General features: G+C 37.4%; 2 protein-coding genes across 2 annotated transcripts in view; one reads left to right on the plus strand and one right to left on the minus strand.

Moving 5' to 3' along the window:
* Positions 1 to 14,896: 14,896 nt before the first annotated feature.
* LOC125234754 (sodium channel protein 60E-like) overlaps positions 14,897 to 20,929 on the plus strand; it is a 65,707-nt gene continuing 59,674 nt past the window's right edge. Inside the window, exon 1 of the mRNA XM_048141140.1 lies at positions 14,897 to 15,111. Coding sequence (XP_047997097.1) covers positions 14,922 to 15,111 — 190 coding nt within the window. The 5' untranslated portion in view covers positions 14,897 to 14,921. The remainder of the gene's footprint in view (positions 15,112 to 20,929) is intronic.
* Positions 17,796 to 19,597, minus strand: LOC125234756. Its single transcript, XM_048141142.1, has 2 exons — positions 19,195 to 19,597; positions 17,796 to 18,615 (listed from the first exon to the last, which is right to left on the minus strand). The coding sequence occupies exons 1-2, from the start codon at positions 19,582 to 19,584 to the stop codon at positions 17,815 to 17,817; spliced, it is 1,191 nt and encodes a 396-aa protein (XP_047997099.1). The 5' UTR covers positions 19,585 to 19,597; the 3' UTR covers positions 17,796 to 17,814.

The raw sequence follows: 20,929 nt of genomic DNA on the forward strand, positions 1-20,929 counted from the left end.
GATTTCCATTTACCACGATCCTGACAAATCACTTTCGCTTCACGCACTTAATACACAGTTGTGACATCTGAAGTCTATTCGTACCGTAGGTATGCTAGTAAGTAAAGTAAAGTAAAGTTTATTCATTGTTAACTGTGTACTAAGATGGTATAATATACAGGAAATACAGTATCAACAGTTGCCCATTTCGAGCGTACAATATTCTTAAAAACTACTGACTATAATTATTAGCTTACTGGCTAACTTATAATTATTACCCGGGATATTTCAGAAAAAACTCATTTAGGTTGTAGAAAACATTTTCTATCAACCAATTTTTTAACTTAAGCTTATATATCTATTACCCTCCTCAACTGGTAAGGCGTTCAAAATACGAGTAGATGCTAGATGTCGCTGTATGGGAATCAGCATCGATGAAGATGACGTTTAATAACTTTATCACTATTTTATTAATAAGAATATCATCTACCTACGTCTACAATACAGTGACTTTGGCGCAGTGAATTTAGTTTCGTAGGCTAATTCCACTTCGAGTTGTTAAAACAACGATACATGTTGTATTATTTATCGTAATTCAAAGGTTAATTTAAGGTTATTTGCCAACCAGCTTAGGTTACAAAATTAAAATTAGTATGAAATAACTTTGCACTAATGCAATCTACAAGATTTTGTGGATAAAATGCAACTCTCTCGTCCGTTTTCGAAGAACTAAGAGAGCCTTTACCAGTCGGTGAAGTGGCAAAAAAGATTTGATTTAAATGTAACACTGTAATTAGTAACGGTCATCGAAGTTATGAAACATAAAATTACACTAAATTCGATTCCTGTAGCTTAAACCGTTTGTGTTATTGTATTATAAACCGATTCGATTCGATTTTTTAAAAAAAGGAAGAGGTTCTCAACGCACGCTAATCACGAGAACATCATATATACCTAATGGATTATATGTATAAAGAAGAGAAATATGCAAACATTTATTTCTACAGGAAAAACCAACTAAGTAGGTATTTGACTGTTTCATTAAATCGTATTTGATCGTCAACTAAATACATTCTGAATATATATACGACAAAGTAGTAAACAAAAAAATATAGGTTTTAAAATGCCATACACATAACGTACATTTCTTCATGTTTTCACATAAAACGCGCCTTCAAACTTTAAAACCGCATTATCTCAAAATCGCCTATTTACACATAGTCGGTATTTGCAGTAATAGATCGTTATCCTTTCCTTCGTCACATTACATGCAAAACGAATTATAGTCCCTATACAACTTTTTGGTAGAATGACATTGCTGATGTTTGTAAACAAACATCTTCTGGAAAAACATCTTAAAGACATTTGGTGTATTTAGCCTGGCTTAAAATAAAGAATTTTGTTGATAGTTTTATTTGCAAAAATCAAATATGTACACATTAAACTTTTTTGTAGAACATAAGATGGCTACTTTAACAAAATGTTTAAATGCAAAAAAAACTATACACCATTAAAAGGTTCTATAATGATAAACAAGTTTATAAAATATCATACATACATACATACAACATGCGAAAGCTATCTTTTGAATGCATACAATCATGGGTTTTAACATATTGTAGCCTTGAAAACCTTATTCTATAGGTGCTCGATTTCGTCAAAAAGAGTCGGTATTTGCATTAATGGGACGATATTTACATTACATCCAACAAATACTTAAAATTATCGATGATTTGCCCGAACTAGGGAAACGGATTTATATAATAATGAACAATATAAAATATCATACATACATACATACAACATACATACATACAATCACGCCTGTTTCCCAGAGGGGTAGGCAGAGATCACGGATTTCCATTTACCACGATCCTGACAAATCACTTTCGCTTCACACACTTTCATAACGTTTCTCATACACGCTCGTCGGTTTCGAGTATTTCTGACCTGGCCTTTTTGCAATATTTCCCCGATTTGAACAAGAAAAGTTCGCCTAAGTCTTCCACTTCCAACTGACCCTTCCACTCTTTTTTCATATACTTTCTTCGTTACTCTCCTCTCATCCATCCTCTCTACATGCCCGAACCACCTTAACATACCCATCTCAATCTTTGTCACCACATCTACATCCACTCTACACTTCTCTCTTATCACGCGCTATTTCTGATCCTATCACTCAACTTCACACCCATGCTTCTTAAAATATCATGTCTTCTTATTTTTTATTATTATAAATGGGCTAACTCTTGGCCACAAATTAGCCAAAGGCAAAGACGTGGCCTAGTACGATGGAGTGAGCTTGCCCAGAAAATGCCTATTCACCCTAGATTTGAAGGTTGCCGGGTACCTACCTAGGATAATATATTATATTGTAGCTTAATAAAGGTCTGACTTGGCTAGTTCTGATATATTTTTGTATTTTATTTATTTTTATTTTTATTATAAAAGTACATCCACATCATATATATTGTAAATTACATAACAAACATTCAAACAGGTAATATTGTCTTCGGTTACCGCTATAGTTACTCATGAAATAAAACTATGGAAACGGTAATAAATCGCGTATAATTAATTTAAAATTCATCCCGACGTTTCGAACTCTTTACAGCGTTGTCGGGATGAATTTTAAATTCATTATACGCGATTTAATCCGTTTCCATAGTTGTATTTCATTCAAACAGGTATTAAGCCAAAGAGTGATTGCCTTATACCAAATTGATATACACATTATTATATTATGTTTATGGCTAGATTCTACCAGCAAGCCAAATTTTCGGAATAATAAATTAAGAACCGACAAGTAACAGGTTTAGAACTCGTGAAGGTATAATATATTGTTTAAAATAAATTTCAGGACTGAGCATTGAACCAGGGGCGGCTCACTCCGCGATTCTATCGCCGCGCTACAGGTACATGCTGGCGGCCGCGAGTTCGCGGCCTACTCAGGGGTGCGCGCGTTCTCACGGAACGCACGTTCGCATTTTTATTGTTACTTTATGTCGAGAGATTTTTTTTAAGGTTCATATGCGATGTCCGCTTGTGAAATGTCTAGTGATGCTTAGTTGAATAGACATCATGAATAAAATAAATACCATAGGACATTCTTACACAGATCTACTATTGATTAAGTCCCACGGAAAAGTTGAATAAGGCTTGTGATGTTGGAGCTTAAACAAAATAATATAAACACTGTATTTATACCTAGAAAGTACCTAAGATTTGAATATAATAATTTTTCTGAATATTCGTTTTAAGCCATAGGCAACCCTATAGCCGCTCTCGGCGCACGTGCGGCTCGTTTCTTTGTTAGAATTTTGTAGGCATTTAAAAAGGCGGCATTTCGTGAACATCAAAGCAGTGGGCCTTCTGTACTTGTACTATTATATATTCTGTGATTGAACTTGGCAGTCTTGGCACCCATTTCGATCTCACTTCTTTTGTCGTTCAAGGCAACAACCAAAGCACACATCATGACATTTGTATTTATTTTATAACTTTGGATCGACTCAACACTCAACTGTTACCTTACAATTTAGAGTAGGTACTATGAGCCACGGCATCCGTCACAGGATCGACTGAAATCCCCGCTCGACAGCGCGTTTTGTCTCTACACGGCAACTGACAACTCTGCTTTCATGCGGGTTCAAGGAAATTGGACCTTAATCCTTGATAACATGGACGACAATGACGGTAGATTTATTTTGGTGTTATATCTGTCGACGTATCTGCGGTGGAATTAGAGTATCTGAACGAACATTGTCCGTTTTAGGCTGTATGAGTTAAATTAATTTTGATAACGGAATAGTTCTAAAGACTTTGTTACAGTCATGTGGCCACTATTAAGTCCAAGTACAGTGAGCTGCAAATGTATCAATGAATTCATTAATAATTTAACCATCGATGCCCCTGCCCCTTTAGCAGAACTTGCCTTGTCGCGCACGAGTCCATACATCAAGCGCGACTTCAAGTATGGACTCGCGCGCCACAAGGCAAGTTGTGCTAAGGGGGCTGGTGCAAAAGATGGTTCGACACTAAGTTAAAGTTATGAATTATGAATATCCTAACGTCAATGATAACATTCATAACCTTTTTCTGAATTTATTGCAGTTAAGTAAAAACCTTTTCTCAAAAACTGAATAAGTTCGCCGATCAAAGTACGTAGCCAAATGCACAAACGCTTACGATAATATCGTTATCGTACTCGCTCTTCCGTATTGACGCGACAAAGCCAGACTGTGTTTCGATTGTCATTTCGGCTAGGCCGGCAGGTAATCGTATCTGTGTCTTTTCAGGCCCTTTTCATTTGTAGGCTTTTACATTTAAAGACTTCCGATTCCCCTCTAAATACTTCATCTAAGAACAATAAACGTCATCTAACAACCCTCTAGCAATAACAATTAGTACAATGACGGGAATCTCGGATCCCAGCTCAATCTTACCCCTCACGTTAAGTACCCCATTGATCTCCCCATAAAATCATTACGACTGCTGTCTGGCCACACTAAATGCGTTTAGATACACTGGAGAGCAATGAAATGTGGTAACTTATGCGTAGAAATATTTATCATTTATTCGTAATTTCATACATTCGAACTGTATCGCATTCGATAAAATTATGACGAGATATAAATATTGCAAGGATATGCACTGCTATAATTCAAACCTGCAGCGAAACTGTTGGGTTTTGATAACGGAGCAGCCATTCCCAACTCCAGCTAATAAACCAAGATTTTTTGTATCGTTTTTATTATCTGTTTACTCTAGTATTACTAGTTTTTATAAATAAAGTATTGGTAACTAAAATGATTAAAATATCGCTATTCAGTAACATTAAAATATTAGGTACGGTACAGTTCCTTTTATATTGTCATCCATTAGATACAAGATACAATAAATAGAACTGAATTATTATATGTTAATATAACATTTCTTTTAATCTTATTTATTGCAAAAATCAGAATAAAAAGAGTGCCGTCAATATCAGATGGCAATATTTTTGAAAAGTTGCAACAAGAATACATAAATCAACTAAAGAAGTCTTCAAAGTCTTGTTATTTAGGCACACAGAGTTTTGAATGATTCACTAGATATAATGCCCGAGATATTAATATACCAAGATTATCTTTTTGTGTTTTGTTGAACTCCCAAGGTATCTATAGAGGCTGCAACAACTGCCTACCATGGATATGTAGCGTCTGTACTTAATTATGGCCTATTACTGTGGGGTAATTCAGTCGACATTGAGAAAGCGTTCGTTCGGCAGAAAAAATGCATTCGTGCGATAGCCAATGCCTGGATCATGGACACCTGTAAGCCACTGTTTGAAAAATTTAATATTTTGCCTTTACCTTGTATGTATATAAGAAAAGCGTGTCTATTTGTAAAAAAACATCCAGAACTTTTTAGAAAATTATCCAATACGGTCAATATAAGTCAACTAACTCGCGGACTTTCATTTATAACCGCCTTTATTTGTCTGTATTTTTAGTTTTTTTTTTTTTTAATGTTTGTTTCTTGATATCTCCGTCGTTACTGGACCGATTTTGAAAAATTTTATTTTGATTGAATGTATATGCATACAGATTGGTCTCATTTTTCTCAGAACCCAGTTCTGATGATGGGATCCTGGAGAAATCGAGGGAACTCCTCAAATCTGAAAGGTATACATATGGTGATTTTTGTGGTTTTAAAGGAACAGCATGCATTTACGTACGGAACAGTGACATTTTGTGCAGTGGAACTCCTGATGATGGTCAGAATGGAACTCCTCAAATCTGAACGGCACACTTACAGTGACTTTGGTATTTTTATAAGAACAGCATGCACTTACGTCCAGAACAGTGACATTTGGTGCAGTGGAACTGCTGATGATGGTCAGAACGGAACTCCTCAAATCTGAACGGCACACTTATAGTGACTATGGTATTTTTATAAGAACAGCATGCACTTACGTCCAGAACAGTGACATTTGGTGCAGTGGAACTGCTGATGATGGTCAGAACGGAACTCCTCAAATCTGAACGGCACACTTATAGTGACTATGGTATTTTTATAAGAACAGCATGCACTTACGTCCAGAACAGTGACATTTGGTGCTGTGGAACTGCTGATGAAGAGTGAGCCGCCCCTGGTTAGAGTTCCGTTCTGATAATCATTGTCATCTGTAAGTACTTCAGAATCATCCAGATTTCAAAATTGGTTCAGAAATGACGGAGATATCGAATAACAAACATTAAAAAATATACAGACGAATTGATAACATAATCCAACATTTGAAAGTATTTATCACCAGAACCCCAAAGGAAGGCGGTTTTTTTTTCTTAAAAATTATTATCAATATCAGTCACATATCAGTCGACATTCAATAATGAATCACTTCACTATAAATAGTATTACCCTCGCTTTACCAGATTATAGCCAGTTATATCGAATTATTCCGTGCTATTGTAATTGTGCAGTGTTAGTGTCCCATTGACCCCTTCATAAAATGATCACGGGCTCTTTGCCCGGGCGACTAATCAGTTTAGCCCGAGCACGACCCGCGCAATTGCATTTAACGCTGGACGCCTTCAAGACGCTGAACAGATTCGACCACAGACTACACAGACACCGCATTATGAAGCGACATCTTACACCATAATGATCGGAACTGTGGGAGCAAAATTTTAACAAAACCTTAGAGCTGACATAAATTTAAAGTAAAACCAAGATTATTATTTTCAGATCAGTGTTAAATTTGATTCTATACCTGAATCCAAGATTTCTAATACATATTACTACCTACAAGGATATTAATATTTTCATGGCTGTAAGTACTCTAAAATGTCCACTTAGCAAGTTTTGTTAAAGTTTTGCTCCCATAGTTCCGATCATTAACCATAACAGCTCAGGTTGAGTGGACGCTCGGAGCGGAGCGTTCGGCGGCGCGTGCAGCGGATGGGCGAGCGTGCGTCCATCCTATAGTCCTGTCAAGCGCGGATCCAGCTTCGTGCCCAGAGGGGGGTCACGTGGTAAAGGCCCAGGCCCCCCCCGGGGGGGGGGGTCTATTTGTATGGCCATCCTAGGCTCCAGGGGGGGTCATGACCCCCAGGACCCCCCCCCCCTGGAACCGCGCATGTATCCTGTGCAGCGTCGACTCACGACACTAAACTTGTATGAGCTTCAATTGTTTTGACAATTTTAACATGCACGCTGCATGCCCCGCCTCGCTGAACGCCCAATACTAGCATGCACCAGGCCACACTAATTTTTTTTTTATAAATATCAAAATAGATTAAAAGCTTGCGTTCCCATACAAAATTATTGCAGCAGACCATAATCATACATGGAAGTTGCCTTGAATGCTTCGTCTAGTAGTTAAAATAGTCTGTGGCTTCGACTCATCTAACAACATACCTTAGATATAAGGAAGTAAGACCTGTGGTGAACTAGCCTAGCGAGATAAGTAAAACAAGCTAGTTCCACATTAATAAGTTATATTGTCAAATAACGGCACACAAGAGTCACAAGCACAAGTGAGAAAGTAAGATACAAAGCACAGCACAGCATAGAAAAAGAGGAAGTCAGAAATGCACAGAAGATAGGAAAAGTACATAAAGAAAGCACACATTAAAAGCGTAAGCTTAAAGCATTAAGCGGCGCACAAGCAAACCGAATATTATAATGCAAGCGAGTCGGCGCGTAAGCATTAACCGTTAGCTCGGGCGGCGCGAGCGCATGCGTCCAGCCTCGAGAGTGATAAATTGCCGACTGGCTGGGCGAGCGTCAAAGCGCCTCGCCCGCCGATCTTGATAAGGAACTAACGCCGCGCTTGCGTCGCGCGAAGCGTAACAGCATTTTAAAACATATTATTGTTCAAATATTGATTATTTATTACCAATATATTTAATACACCTGTCGCCACAGACCTACAGTAAGCTTGGCGTACGACTGAGATTGATCAAGGATTTGAGGTGTGAATTTATGGAATGTTAGAGATGTTCTGGAAGGCGAATACGATTGTCTTCGGAGATATTCCGCACGTCAAACCTCAGATTTGATTTGGAACTACCTGCCGAATGCCTTCACTATTTATCTTATTGCTTATGTATGGACACAGATACATTCTGTCTGTACACCAGGGTGCGTAGTCGAATGGCACAAACGCTCACGAAACGAAAGGCTCGTAGATATCTATATCTATCGCATCGCTCTTGCGTATTGGCGTGACAGAGCCAGAGTACCTTTCGCGGCGTTTCGTTTTCGTTTCGCGTCGTAGAAATACCATTCGGCTACGGGGCCAGTACCTTGCCATAAGTTGTCAGTGTGAATTTGTCAGCAATGTAAATGCTCCCCATCCCACAACACTTCGCCGACTTGAGTTAAATCTTTACTTTAATCGGTAACTTTGTTGGATGTAATTAATCACAATGACAACGAAATAAAACGGGAAATGAATTATCGTGAAACCATTTCATTATAGTCCAAAATTACCTCTAAAATCTTCGTATACGAGTATGCTATAGGTGCGGTCTGGTAGTGGTATATATTAACGTGAGTAGGTACATCCGTAAATTTATATTTGAACTGGGGAAACCTTTATAAACATCCCACATAGCCCGTATTTCGACACTATGATCGGTGGGTAAAAAGTACTTTTTTCTATTATCCCTTACAATTTTTTACATTTTGCTTATACTTATCGCAAACGTAATCTTCAAGCAAGCAAACAACGATCGTCTTAGAGCACATTGATTGTAAGAGACCGCCGACCGATTAACCGTATCCCGCTAACGATACCCATATTATCCGTATCCGTATCGCTATCGCTATCGCTATCGCTATCCCTATCGCTATCCCTATCGCTATCCCTATCGCTATCCCTATCGCTATCCCTATCCCTATCCCTTATCAAGATGTTTAATGATATAACACTTTAAGTTCTCGCGCTTTGTACACATATTTAAAGTCACATACAGGTCGAACGCGATTAATTAACATTATTTTTACCTTTTTTCCCAACGTTTCGGCCAGGTTGCACTGGCCGTGGTCGCGGAAGACTGACGTCCCAGCAAAATGTCACCGGAATGTAAACAACACAAAACTACCCGATATTAATTTATATAAATGTTCGGGGTAGACAAATAAATATAATCTACCCGCTTTTAGTTAATGTTTATTTCCCACCATGTTTATTTTAAAGGTAAAAATAATGTTAATTAATCGCGTTCGACCTGTATGTGACTTTAAATATATGTTTAATGATTTCTTATCAAGTGCTAAAATATAAAGTTTCATGGTTTTATCATTTAAAATTAAGAAATCCCATACAAACTTTCAACCTCTTTTTCAACCCCTTCATCCCTTTTTTTCGAAATAAAAAGTAGCCTATGTTCTGTCTCAGGGTCTAAAGATTGTCTGTTCCAAATTTCATCAAAATCGGTTGCGTGGTTTAAGCGGGAAAGCGTAACAGACAGACAGACAGACAGACAGACAGACAGAGTTACTTTCGCATTTATAATATTAGTATGGATGGATATGTCTTAGCAAAGTTTAACGTCTATAACATTGGTACTGATACACATTATTACATTTTATTTGAAGAACTCTTAAATTGTGAACTTTCGTTGCCGTATTGAAGTAGATACCTAGGTATATATATGTAGTTGTGTGTTGTGTGGTTTTACTTAAGTGCACTTAATCTAGCACTGGCTGCTCTTTAGGGCACGACAGGCATATCTTCATGACGAGGCATTCCTATTGCCTGAGTGGGCCTTAGCGAGGGTTCGTCTCAACTCAGTCCAATATTTTAAAATGAAATGCGGTCTATCCAGTGGTTTCCGTTTCCAGGTATAACCAGTGTCAAGGTATTAAGTACGACATATTGTGCCTACGGTTGATACGAACAAGTATGCGGATATGAGCTTTTGTAAAGCGATAGCTAGACTTTACAAAAACATTTGTCCGTATGTGTTCGGAGAGCTGGCCGCGTATCAACATCAACCATCGTCTACGCTCCTTAGCAAAGAACAGTAATAGCCTTGCTTGGTTTGGGGCTAAGTTGATCTGTGTAAAGTGTCCCCAATATTTATTTATTTATCTATCTCTAAGCGTTTTGTTTTCGTGGGATAATTGACCATCACCTATGTCGTCTGACCTTGACATCTAATACCTAAATAATAACGGACTTGGCATTATTAAACGAAAAGAGGATGAGAGATGCTAAGATTAGTCACGAGGATAACATACTGAATACTTTACAATGCAATTTTGTTTTTACAATACTAAGTGTCAGTTGCATCAACCACATTTGACAGGCACATCATCGTCACGCAGCAGACGTCTATGGAACTTCCTATACGATAAAATTTAACGAACGCTTTAACGATGACAGACGGTTTGATGCAACCGGCCCTAAATGTGTTTTAATAATTTACAACTAATAGGGTATATTATTTAATATATTCAATGTTTACCTAAACTATAATAGACTTTAATTATACCGCTATTACATTAAAACTGAACGAATGTTTCTCTTTTTTATATAATATGTATAGGCAAAGGTTATCCAACAGGCAGTAGGTAATAGGTACTTGAATTCCAGCTATGTACTCCAATCGCCCCACCTATTAGGTGGTATCACTGTCCTGCCAGAACGAGTTACATAAGCATTAGTTTGGTTTGTATTTACATTAACATCATTTGAACTGGGAGCTGAAGTTGATGAGGATTGCATTTGCCTCGGGAGCATGTGATCAAGGTCGAAACTACATTCCCGATCCGCACCTGGCCGGTGTGGGGAGTCCGCTATTATGTGACGTCTATTCCTAATTATTTTACTACCATTTGTCATTAATATTTGATATGATCGATTTCTTAAAATATTACTAATCGTGCCGTTCATCCAAATACTGTTATTGTCATGCCTTACCTTTACTTTTTGCCCTACTTTTAGAGGAGATAAGGTTTTTGCGTTTATGTCGTAATACCGTTTAAAAACATTCTGCCGGTCAATTAATCTGTTCCTAACGTTATGGTTAACTGTCTCGTCTAGGACAGTTTCCCGTAGAGGTAAAATGCTTCGCAACTTTCTATTTTGAAGTAACTCTGCCGGTGAGGGTAAATATTCACTGATAGGTGTATTAAGATATTCTAGCAATGCTAGGCGAAAATCCGTCGACGTATACGTGCATTTTTTAATAATATTCTTTACTACCTGTATACTACGTTCAGATTGACAGTTGCCCGCCGAGTTTCTTGCCGGTCCCATAGTGGATACCCCCCTCCCAACTGAGGGGGGACTGAAATCTTCTCGAGGCTGAGGCGTAGGGTTAGAGCTGGCGTAGCTTTATTTGACGTTCATATGCGCATTGTAATATGCCTACTTGAAAAATAAATATTTCATTTTCATTTTCATTTTTTTTTCATTTTATGCATCATTTAAGTTTGGCATAGCATATTCAAACGGCAAGCCCCCAGAATCTATGCTCGTCATGCGGCAAGAATGGCACTCTGGCTCTCATCCACTTTACTGGCAGAAATACGACTTTTAGTGCCTTCCTTTAGCGCTACGCCATAACTAGGTTGCTCGAAATAAGTTTGACATTTTCAACGTGAAACGTGGAAATTTGAAGAGCTCTCTAAACCGTTTAGTAGACTGTGAATTTAGTACCTTCTTCTTCTTCTTGCCCCGAAATAGCATTTTGCAGTGGCTCATGAACGCTTAGCAATCTTAGCATGTACGCATTGGAAACTAATCCCAAGATTTTGCGCTGATATTAATTGTAAGGCAGTGACTGCCGTCCGTCTTTCTAGGCAGTATACTGGACCATATTGGGATTATTTTGGTTTCCTCGCGGTATTTTCTTGCGTCGATAAACGACTGACAAATAGGACCCGCGATCTCCGGATTGACTCTTGCCGTTAGCCCACCGGCGCTTTTGTAAACCCAAACTGTAAATTCAGTGTGTTTCCGAGTATTATACAAACATAATACAGAAATGTATTTACAAAAGGAAGATAATAGGAGCCATCAGTTCGGCGCAGGATGGTAGGGTGCCGATTGTCTGTTGATTCAAAATATCTACAAAATGCAAAGTATATTTTAATGCTCGACCGACATCGACATTGAAATTGGCTTGCATAAAAACTTCTTAAGCGATCCGCTGAACGCCGGATAATCCTACCAGATAACTTTCAGCAAAACCGTGAAATCCTCGCGGCAAACTCCACGAGGGCTTTGGAAGATAAAAATTTGATCTAAATATGATATCGGATATCAGTAAGATTAAATGTCATGAGCCGAAAGAAACTGAGGGCTCATTTACACAGTGCGAGAACTTTCATACGAGCTTCATTACATTGCGGTATTTGATCGGTGCGCTGATCACATGAAACCTCAACAGTCAGCAATGTCATTTAAAAAAATCGCATACTAATTCGAAATTTGAATATGCCTGTAGATATGTAAATAGATGTTTTTATACGGATATTTCAATGCCTTTTGATTTTGCTTCAAACAATTAAATTTGAAAATATTGGGTGTTCACATCTTATCATTGGATTTTAATTTTTTTCTGGGCTGCAGACAACCTTTCAGTAAAATATTAAAATTAAGTTTTGACATAAATGTGCTTAAGTCAGCATTAATAGACTTAATTATTTTTGTATTTCCGTAAGTTACCCATAATTTACGGTTTTAAAAAATACAGTTAACATTATAACTTACAGACGGAAATGTAGTCGACAGTAACAAATACGTGTAGGTAAGTATAAGTATCTAACAATTTCACCTTTCATTCGCAGTATATTTATTTATTGTATAAAAGCTTCCGTATTTATTATAGTCGACACTCCCTGACGCAATTGCTCCATCTCATAGGAAACTCAGCGGAAATTACTTCGGAAGGGGCTCAAACAATGAATAAAAAATGTTACGGATGGGTGTTCGTCAAAAATTCAATCTAAGCAATTTTCAGGTACAGTCGACCAAAAATGTGGTTTACCACCCTACGGGTGAGGTTCGTTTAAACGTCATGAGACAAGGTCGATTTCCGCTTGCAATAATATTATGTCAGTGACAATCGCCCTGTCTTTATATATGATGTTTACGTCATGCCACGTGTCAAGTCAACCTTAGCGATCGTTAGAGCTCACAGAAACTTTTGTAAAAACTGATAGACCACTTTCTTGGGCGACTGTACCTAAATAAATATTAAAAATTTAATATGAATATTTTTTTTTATAATTATTTCAATAACACGAGAAATAAATTATAAATTAAATAAATAAATAAAAATTTGGGAACCCCTAACACAAAAAATGGAAATTTATTTATGTCTCTAAATAATTGGGTAAACTTGCCCCGCTGTACCTTATACCGATTTTTTAAATTAAGTACCTACCGAAATAGGCATATCATGAGAAACCTAATCATACTTGGTATTTACCTACTACTTTTCTCGGTGCATTGTGTTTATAATTGCATAATTATTATAAACGCATTTACATAGCTGGCAAACCTCAACTGTGCGTTTGTCCAGAAACTTCCTGCCTAAACAATTGTGGAATGAATTATCGCCTGCTGTATTTCCGGACCGATACGACCTTCAAACCTTTAAGAAAAGAGTGCACACCAATCTTAAAGGCCAGTAAGGCATTTCCAACCCTTCAGTTGTTTCGGGTGTCCATGGGCGGCAGTTATCGCTGATGGCGACCTGCCTGCTCGTTTATCTCATGTGACTCATGTCGCATAAAAACACGCGACGATCTAAGAGGAAAATCTTTCGAGTATTTTTATTTACTGTACCTATGCGTTCCTGTTTCTAACGTATGTGCTTATGCGCTTTTCCGGCAGAGAATTATATTTACTAAAATAGTTTCTATTTGCCTGTCGTTTTCAAAAGTAAATGCAGAATCCTAACACGAGTGCACTAAACCTAAATTTACCACGCTTTAAACTCCGACGTCGGAGCGGAACGGAATTTCGCAACTTAAATCGCCACATGTTTTACTTAGGAAGCCAGAGCTAGTTATCGAACTAAAGTATTTGAATACAAATTACTAGGAGGTGGCTATTAGCTGTTACTATGAAGAGTAAATGCATGCTTTGCCGTTTGCATGTTGTCCAGACATGAAGATTGAATGCAGCAGTGGCAACATGAGTAGGGTTTTTGTCTTCGTTGCGTGACAGAAGCGCGTAAATGATTATTTTCTTATTCCTTGTAAATGTAAATATGGTTGAATTAACAGCAGTTGACGTATTTTATGGCAAACTTAACACGTTCAGTGACATGTACCTAACATGTCATGTGACTAAACTTCATATGTAAAACCAGCACGGGAAGCATGGTCGCGCGATAGACGATAAAATATCAGGCCGTCCCTATCGCACTTACAAATAGTGCGATAGGGACGGCCTGCTATTTCATCGTCTATCGCGCGACCATGCTGCCCGTGCTGAACTTACTGCGTGAAATATACGTAGGTAAATATGCATAAACTTTGGAACATGGACCTTTGTGAAGTGGACCTCGTGTTATGCAATCGATTTTGTACTACAACGTTGTGGTTTCAGCAACTCTCGACTGACGGATTAGAGTTGTATAATGCAGACACAATAGTTTACAGACGATATTAATTTCCGTAGCTTAGGGTCCGAATTTAAACTAAAACAGTTCGCCATGAATAGCTTACAGATGGGATTTGCCATTTGAAGTCCCTAATCCTTAATATTATGAAAAATTCTTGTTTATTTAGAATTTGAAGTCCTGGACCTGAGTTATTTTAATCAAACCAAATCACAACAAAACTGAAAAGATACAATACGAAAGATACGATGGCGGTATGAAAACCTTTCAGAAACAGTTCCCAACCTCTTTTCATAATAATGATTGTTACTGACATCAACCTTCTCTCTCTTCCACAGATACATATTCCTCGCAATCTACACGTTAGAGATGATAATCAAGTGCATAGCGAAAGGCTTCATCCTGAACAAGTACACGTACCTGCGGAACCCTTGGAACTGGCTGGACTTCGTGGTGATCACGTCGGGCTACGCGACCATACGTCTGGACCTGGGCAACCTGGCTGGTCTGAGGACGTTCAGAGTGCTGAGGGCGCTGAAGACCGTTTCCATCATGCCTGGTGAGTTAATATGACAGTTTTATCATATATTTCAAATTCGAAATACGTGATCATCGACTTGGATTAGAGCTACTTGGCTTTGTAGATCTTAAAGATAAATGTAGGATGCATGAGATCCAACCTTGCTCGCTGTTATATTATTTTATGGAAACTATAAGGAGACATTATGAGGGCCCACATAGCCTTAAAAGTATTAAAAGGTTGAGTGACCCATCTAAGGCATCCAACTACACAGGTACTAACACACAGAACGGAAGCGCTTTGCTTAATCTGCTTCAACACATCTCACGAAAACTAGTTATTTATCTACTAATAAATCAAAGGTGAGAACGAGAGAGACTTGATTTACAGCCCTATATTCCTATGCAGCGTTGGCTAAAAACAACCAATGTAATATGACCCTCGATTGCTTATTCTTCGTGAGAGCTGAAGAAGACACTAGTGTCTCAGAATCGTGTTTACCAAGAATTGTGATAGTCAATGGCACGTGTCCTGTTTCGTCGATGAATAAATTAATAGCAGCTTTAAACACTGCTATCATGGAAACTGCAGGGATACAAGTGACTTGTGTTCACTTTCATTTTATAACCCCTTACCTTACTATACAAATGTTATACCTTGGTGGGGGGGGTCACGTGGTCTATTTGTATGGCCGACCTAGGCTCCAGGGGGGTCATGACCCCCCCCCCCCTGGATCCGCGCATGGCTGAATAAACACGTTACCAGAGTGAGGGCAATTTGGCTGCAGTAAAACTAATTACAACGAACGAGTAGGTATTTTATACCCAATGATCAGGAATTTTGTTACCTACCACAATTTGTTCTGCTGTTGCTGTTGGACTTTTGAGTTTCACACAACATTCATAGGTTTGGTCACACATCATGCACATAACACAAAACACTAGAAACAACTTTATTTCGGAAACTAAGTTTTTTTGCCATAATTCGTGACGTTTTATACCGCATTTCTGCTGTCACCAAATATTGTTTTCAGTTGTCATAGTTGTCATAAACCATGTATGTCAGCAATGAGGTCTGTACCTAAGGTAAGTATAGGTACAGTCAGCTGTAGAGAAAAGGAGCCCCCTGCCATACAAATTTCTATGCAAGGGGGTCTACAGCATTTCGATCTAAACGTCTGAATCTAATACCTGCAACAAATGTATTCTTTCTGCTCGTGAAAATCAGAACAGACTTTACAACACTTTTAAAGCGCTCCCGTTAGAATAAACACCAGCAATATCGTTTACATCAAAACGTCAGTCTAAACGAACTCCATTAGGGCAAGTATAAAGGCCGAAAACGCATCGAAACCAAAAGAACGTAAGTGCGAAGAGTTCGTAGAAAAATACGACGTTCTGGCAGCGACAACTGCATAGTGCAGTTATAACCAAAAGGGCGTAAGTCAGAAGAGTTTTGTAGACAATTAAGACGTTTTGGCAGCGACGAGTGAATGGTAATTAGGCAGTATTTGGGTGTGAAATGACGCGGACCGTTCGCGGCACGTCGTTCGGAAGTCCGGCGGGTGACGAGCGGTTTTTGGTTATGTTCATTTCAAAAAGAAGCAAAACGTACCTGTACCTACATTGGTTTTGGTTATTTTCAGTACACAGTACACACTCAAGTGTGTATTTGAAAATTATTCATATTGTATATTTGTCTTGTATTTTTAAACAACAATAAAATGTGAACTTAATTTTAAAGCATCAACATTTTTGCTAAATAGTAGTCTGGCAAGCTTTATAGATAGAAAACGGCAATGTACTGTACTGAATGTATCCACTTCTTTGCTGCACTGCGTCATGTATGTACAGGGCAAAACATCCATTAATCGGCACCCAAAAACCTCATATTTGATGTATTTTTATTTGTGAAAAGTTCTGTATTTTATTAATAATTATTTGTGATTATTCGTATCAAAGAGGTCTTATAAGAGTTCAAACCACGTTCAAACTGAAATAAGCGTGCCAGACTATTTCACAACCGAACTTGTTAGGGCTGACTGGCTCTTGAAACGTTGCCAAGTTATCGGCAGACAGGTTCCGATTTAATAAATGCTGTCAATCTAATCGTTTTCTAAGCACGGGCAAATTGAAGGATCGAGCGAATTAGCAAAAGTGATTTTTTATCATGAGTTTTTTCACGTTGGTGGCGAATAAGCGTATAACCCATTTGAAGCGGCACAGTGAGGCACGTAGGGTAATATATTGAATACGTACATGATGATACGTACAGTTTTATTCATTACTTCACAAATTCTGCGGATAAGCCAATTAATGCACTGGACATGCTTCTTTTGTGTTAATAAGTATAGTTGGTACATGAATAAATGAAATTTTATTTTATTTGAGTATTTTATTTTTATAATTCGACAAATGTGTTTATAACTCTGTAAAATTAATGTAATTAAATAGAATTCCAACAATTAGGTTTATCGGTAACTAGGTACTAATCGGGCGTTTACCCTACTGTTAATCTTAACTCTCCGTCTTATAGTTAAGGAAGAGAAATAACGTAGGTACATAGAAAACAAAAGAATTTTAAACTGTTATTTATTAAATTTAATTGTAATATTTCTACAGTTTGTGAAATAAATGAGGTACTTCCTTACTTAAAATAATGAATATCTGTTAAAAATGTAGGAAGAAGAAAATACAATATGATAAAAGAGAAATTTAATGTGACAAAAAATCTATTGGGGTCTTATTCTTTGAAATTAATTGTAATATTGTTGCATTTCATGAAAGAAATATTAATGTTATTTCCATTAATGGTAAAGTTTCCTTGTGTAATTATTTTAGGTTGACGATACTCCTTTAGTGTTGTTAAGTCAATAGTTTCAATTTCTGGTTCAATTATTTGAACGTCGTTGTCGTCAGATTCAGCAGAAATGACATTATTGTTAGAGACGCCAGAATTATCCGTTGATTTTGAAAGTGTTGGTACATCTTTATCATATTCCATAGGTAGTTGAAATTCGTTGTTCAACCAAGGCTCTTCTTCAAAGACATCCATTTCTTCAATCTTGACATCTACTTCACAATCGTTATATTTTGCTTCAACAGTAGAAGTGTGATCTTTGTCGAGGCGTGCTAAAGTCTCTAAAGGCCCAGATTGTCTTGGTCTATCTGTTATAGTGGTCCTAGCAGTAATCGCGGATCGTCTATAGCAGTGGCCAGTATACCGTTCAGGATTTTTCAACTTCAAATAAGTAGCAATTTGTTTCGGCAATGCGGAAAATGTGTTTCTTCCTATAACCTGTTTCGTGCATTTACCGTTTCTATAACCTATAAAGAATCTATAAGTTGGCATATTCTTAGGCCTCAATCGTTGGTATTTCTTGACCACGGGTACGAAATGCTCGGGGACTATGAACGTGCGGGATGTGCCCTGGGAATGAACATGTACGGACATCAAGTCACCATTTGTTTTGATGTCATCGACTGTTAAATCGGTAAGTTCGTAAGGCTGGCACGCGCCGCCTACGCCTATGATGAGAGCAACCTGTAACAATTGTAAATAAATCTTCACAATACTTAACATGCAAAACAAAATCGTACTTTAACATAAGACAACATGTTGCCAACAATGCCACACAAGATTCTACCTAAGCCACGCCCACTGGCAAAGGCAGTGAATGACTTAAACAAAAATCACGTCACTGTTTTATATTTTTGCCTGCACTAGTGCGCATAGTAGTACATTTCTTGTTAGGTCAGAACTTCAAACGGCCATTTATATACTGAACAACGTCGTAGGATACACGTGCGAAGAGGGAATTCGTAACTAGTGTCGATAACAACTTCCTTCGGTCGTGTTTTAATTTATCGCCCTTTGTTTCTAATATTCTCTTTTCCGCACTTGTATCGCAATGCACCTACTATTTTAATAATATATTTTGATCGCATATCAAAGTTATAAATAACATCCTAACCGAATACGAAGCCATTTAGATACTAATTTAACGTATTAAAATTAGAAAAAGAAAAGCGGATATTTGCGGGAAAACCAGACCTTGCAACTTGAATTAGCAACCGATCCCATTTTTACCGCAAAATAAAACATCAATAAATTGTATATTACCTTGGTCGCTAAATATTTCTCATCTGGAGCTTCGTTAATAAATTGCAATATGTTATCTTCAGTCAAAACCTCTGATTGCTGACTTTTAAAGCTAAACGAGCAGCTCTTCAAAAATGACAAAAGTTTTCCATAGTATTCTATGAGTACGTGGTGTTTCACTCGCACAGTTGCTTTGAGCATTGAATATTGCGCCCACAAATTACTTGACGTTTGAGCCATTGCCAATTCAGTGAAATATGCCAAAAACACTTCTTCGTTAAAGTTTTGTTCGTTTCTTTTATTTTTCCATGTTATAAAACGCTCATACGTCTCGAACGCTACTAACTTCTGTTTAGAATTAAATGGTAGCCAATCATATTTTAAAGTATGGCCCGCTTCGCTTAAACTCATTTTTATTTATTCACAAAACAAAATGGCATAACAAGGTGCTACACTAATACGCCGGTGTCTTAATACCCGCCATTTTTTAACATGCGCAGAGATTATGCGCAAGGAGCATAAAGTTCATATTAAAATGTAAAGGTAATCAAATCATTCATTCATATCATTCAATAGGCTAGTTTCCTACTAGTTAAATCAGCTTCTTTTTATAAACTGTCAAAACGATTTGCTAATATGGAATTACTATGAAATACTGAGGAGTGACGTCACGGTCAATTCATTTACTTTATATCTTTATTAAATAGAAATTGTGTTTAAAAATAACTACTGTCCATATTTTTCTTCTAATTATGTGGTGCTTTATTTCGTGCACTGCATAAAATATTTTATTTTAAGTATAGGAAACTAGCCTATTCTATAAGTATAGGGGTGGGAATCCGTCGTTAAAAACCGATAAACTCATAATGCTCTTGAATTGTCGATTGGTGATAATGGTTTTTTTTTTATTGTGGTAAAATAAAGCAAATATAGCAGGTCGAACAAGTTTTTCAGTAGAAATAGGCACGATTTTTTTTCGAGATTGCAAACATTCGCGCCAGTATTTTAAAAGTCACCGCTCTAGTGATAAATATTACTTGACAGACAATAAAACATATTACTGAAATAGAAAAAGAAAACTTTTTTTCGACACAACAAATCACATGAGTTCAGTGTGGTATAGCGCCACGTTTTGATAATGTGTTTTGGGTTTAATGCTTTAACATTTTTGAACCAACCCATTATAATATAATTATACTCCTCTAATACCGGGGCGTTTAAATTCAATCAGATGTTTCAATAAAGAACTTGTTTATTTCGAATTACCAAGTGTAATTTTTCCTCATAGCCATTCATACTTACATTTTGCTGCAGTAAATAATAAAGTCACTTAGCAATGAGACCATGCAAATCCTTATTATCCTAATTTCATAAAGCTCGCTTACAAAGCTGTAATGAAATTCACTTACACCGCCAACAGCTGTAGGGCCGCAATAAAAGATTAGGTGCGAATTAACGAGATAGCAATCAAGCATTTGCATACGCTGGGGGTGTCATTCTGGCAGCTTACCGAATGCGGGTGAAATTTATGGCGTGATTTCTGTTATACGTTCTACAGTGATATCGCAGATATTTGATTATATTCTGTATTTATGTTGGCGTTAATATTTATCATTCCGTATAAAATATGATACCTATTGCACTTTTTTCTGGTCAGCAACTCGTTTGTCCAGCTTTAATATCAGGTATTTTAATATACGTTGGCATATCGACTATGTCAGTAGACAAGGCTAAGTTTCCATGTCATTTTGTTCTA

This window comes from Leguminivora glycinivorella, chromosome 16, assembly GCF_023078275.1.
Source record: "Leguminivora glycinivorella isolate SPB_JAAS2020 chromosome 16, LegGlyc_1.1, whole genome shotgun sequence".
Lineage (NCBI taxonomy): Eukaryota > Metazoa > Arthropoda > Insecta > Lepidoptera > Tortricidae > Leguminivora > Leguminivora glycinivorella.

Coding starts and splice junctions, on each gene's coding strand:
- LOC125234756 (XM_048141142.1), bottom strand. CDS start 19,584: ATGAGTTTAAGCGAAGCGGGCCATACTTTAAAATATGATTGGCTACCA. Junction 18,616..19,194: donor AGAAATATTTAGCGACCAAG/GTAATATACAAT, acceptor CAATTGTTACAG/GTTGCTCTCATCATAGGCGT.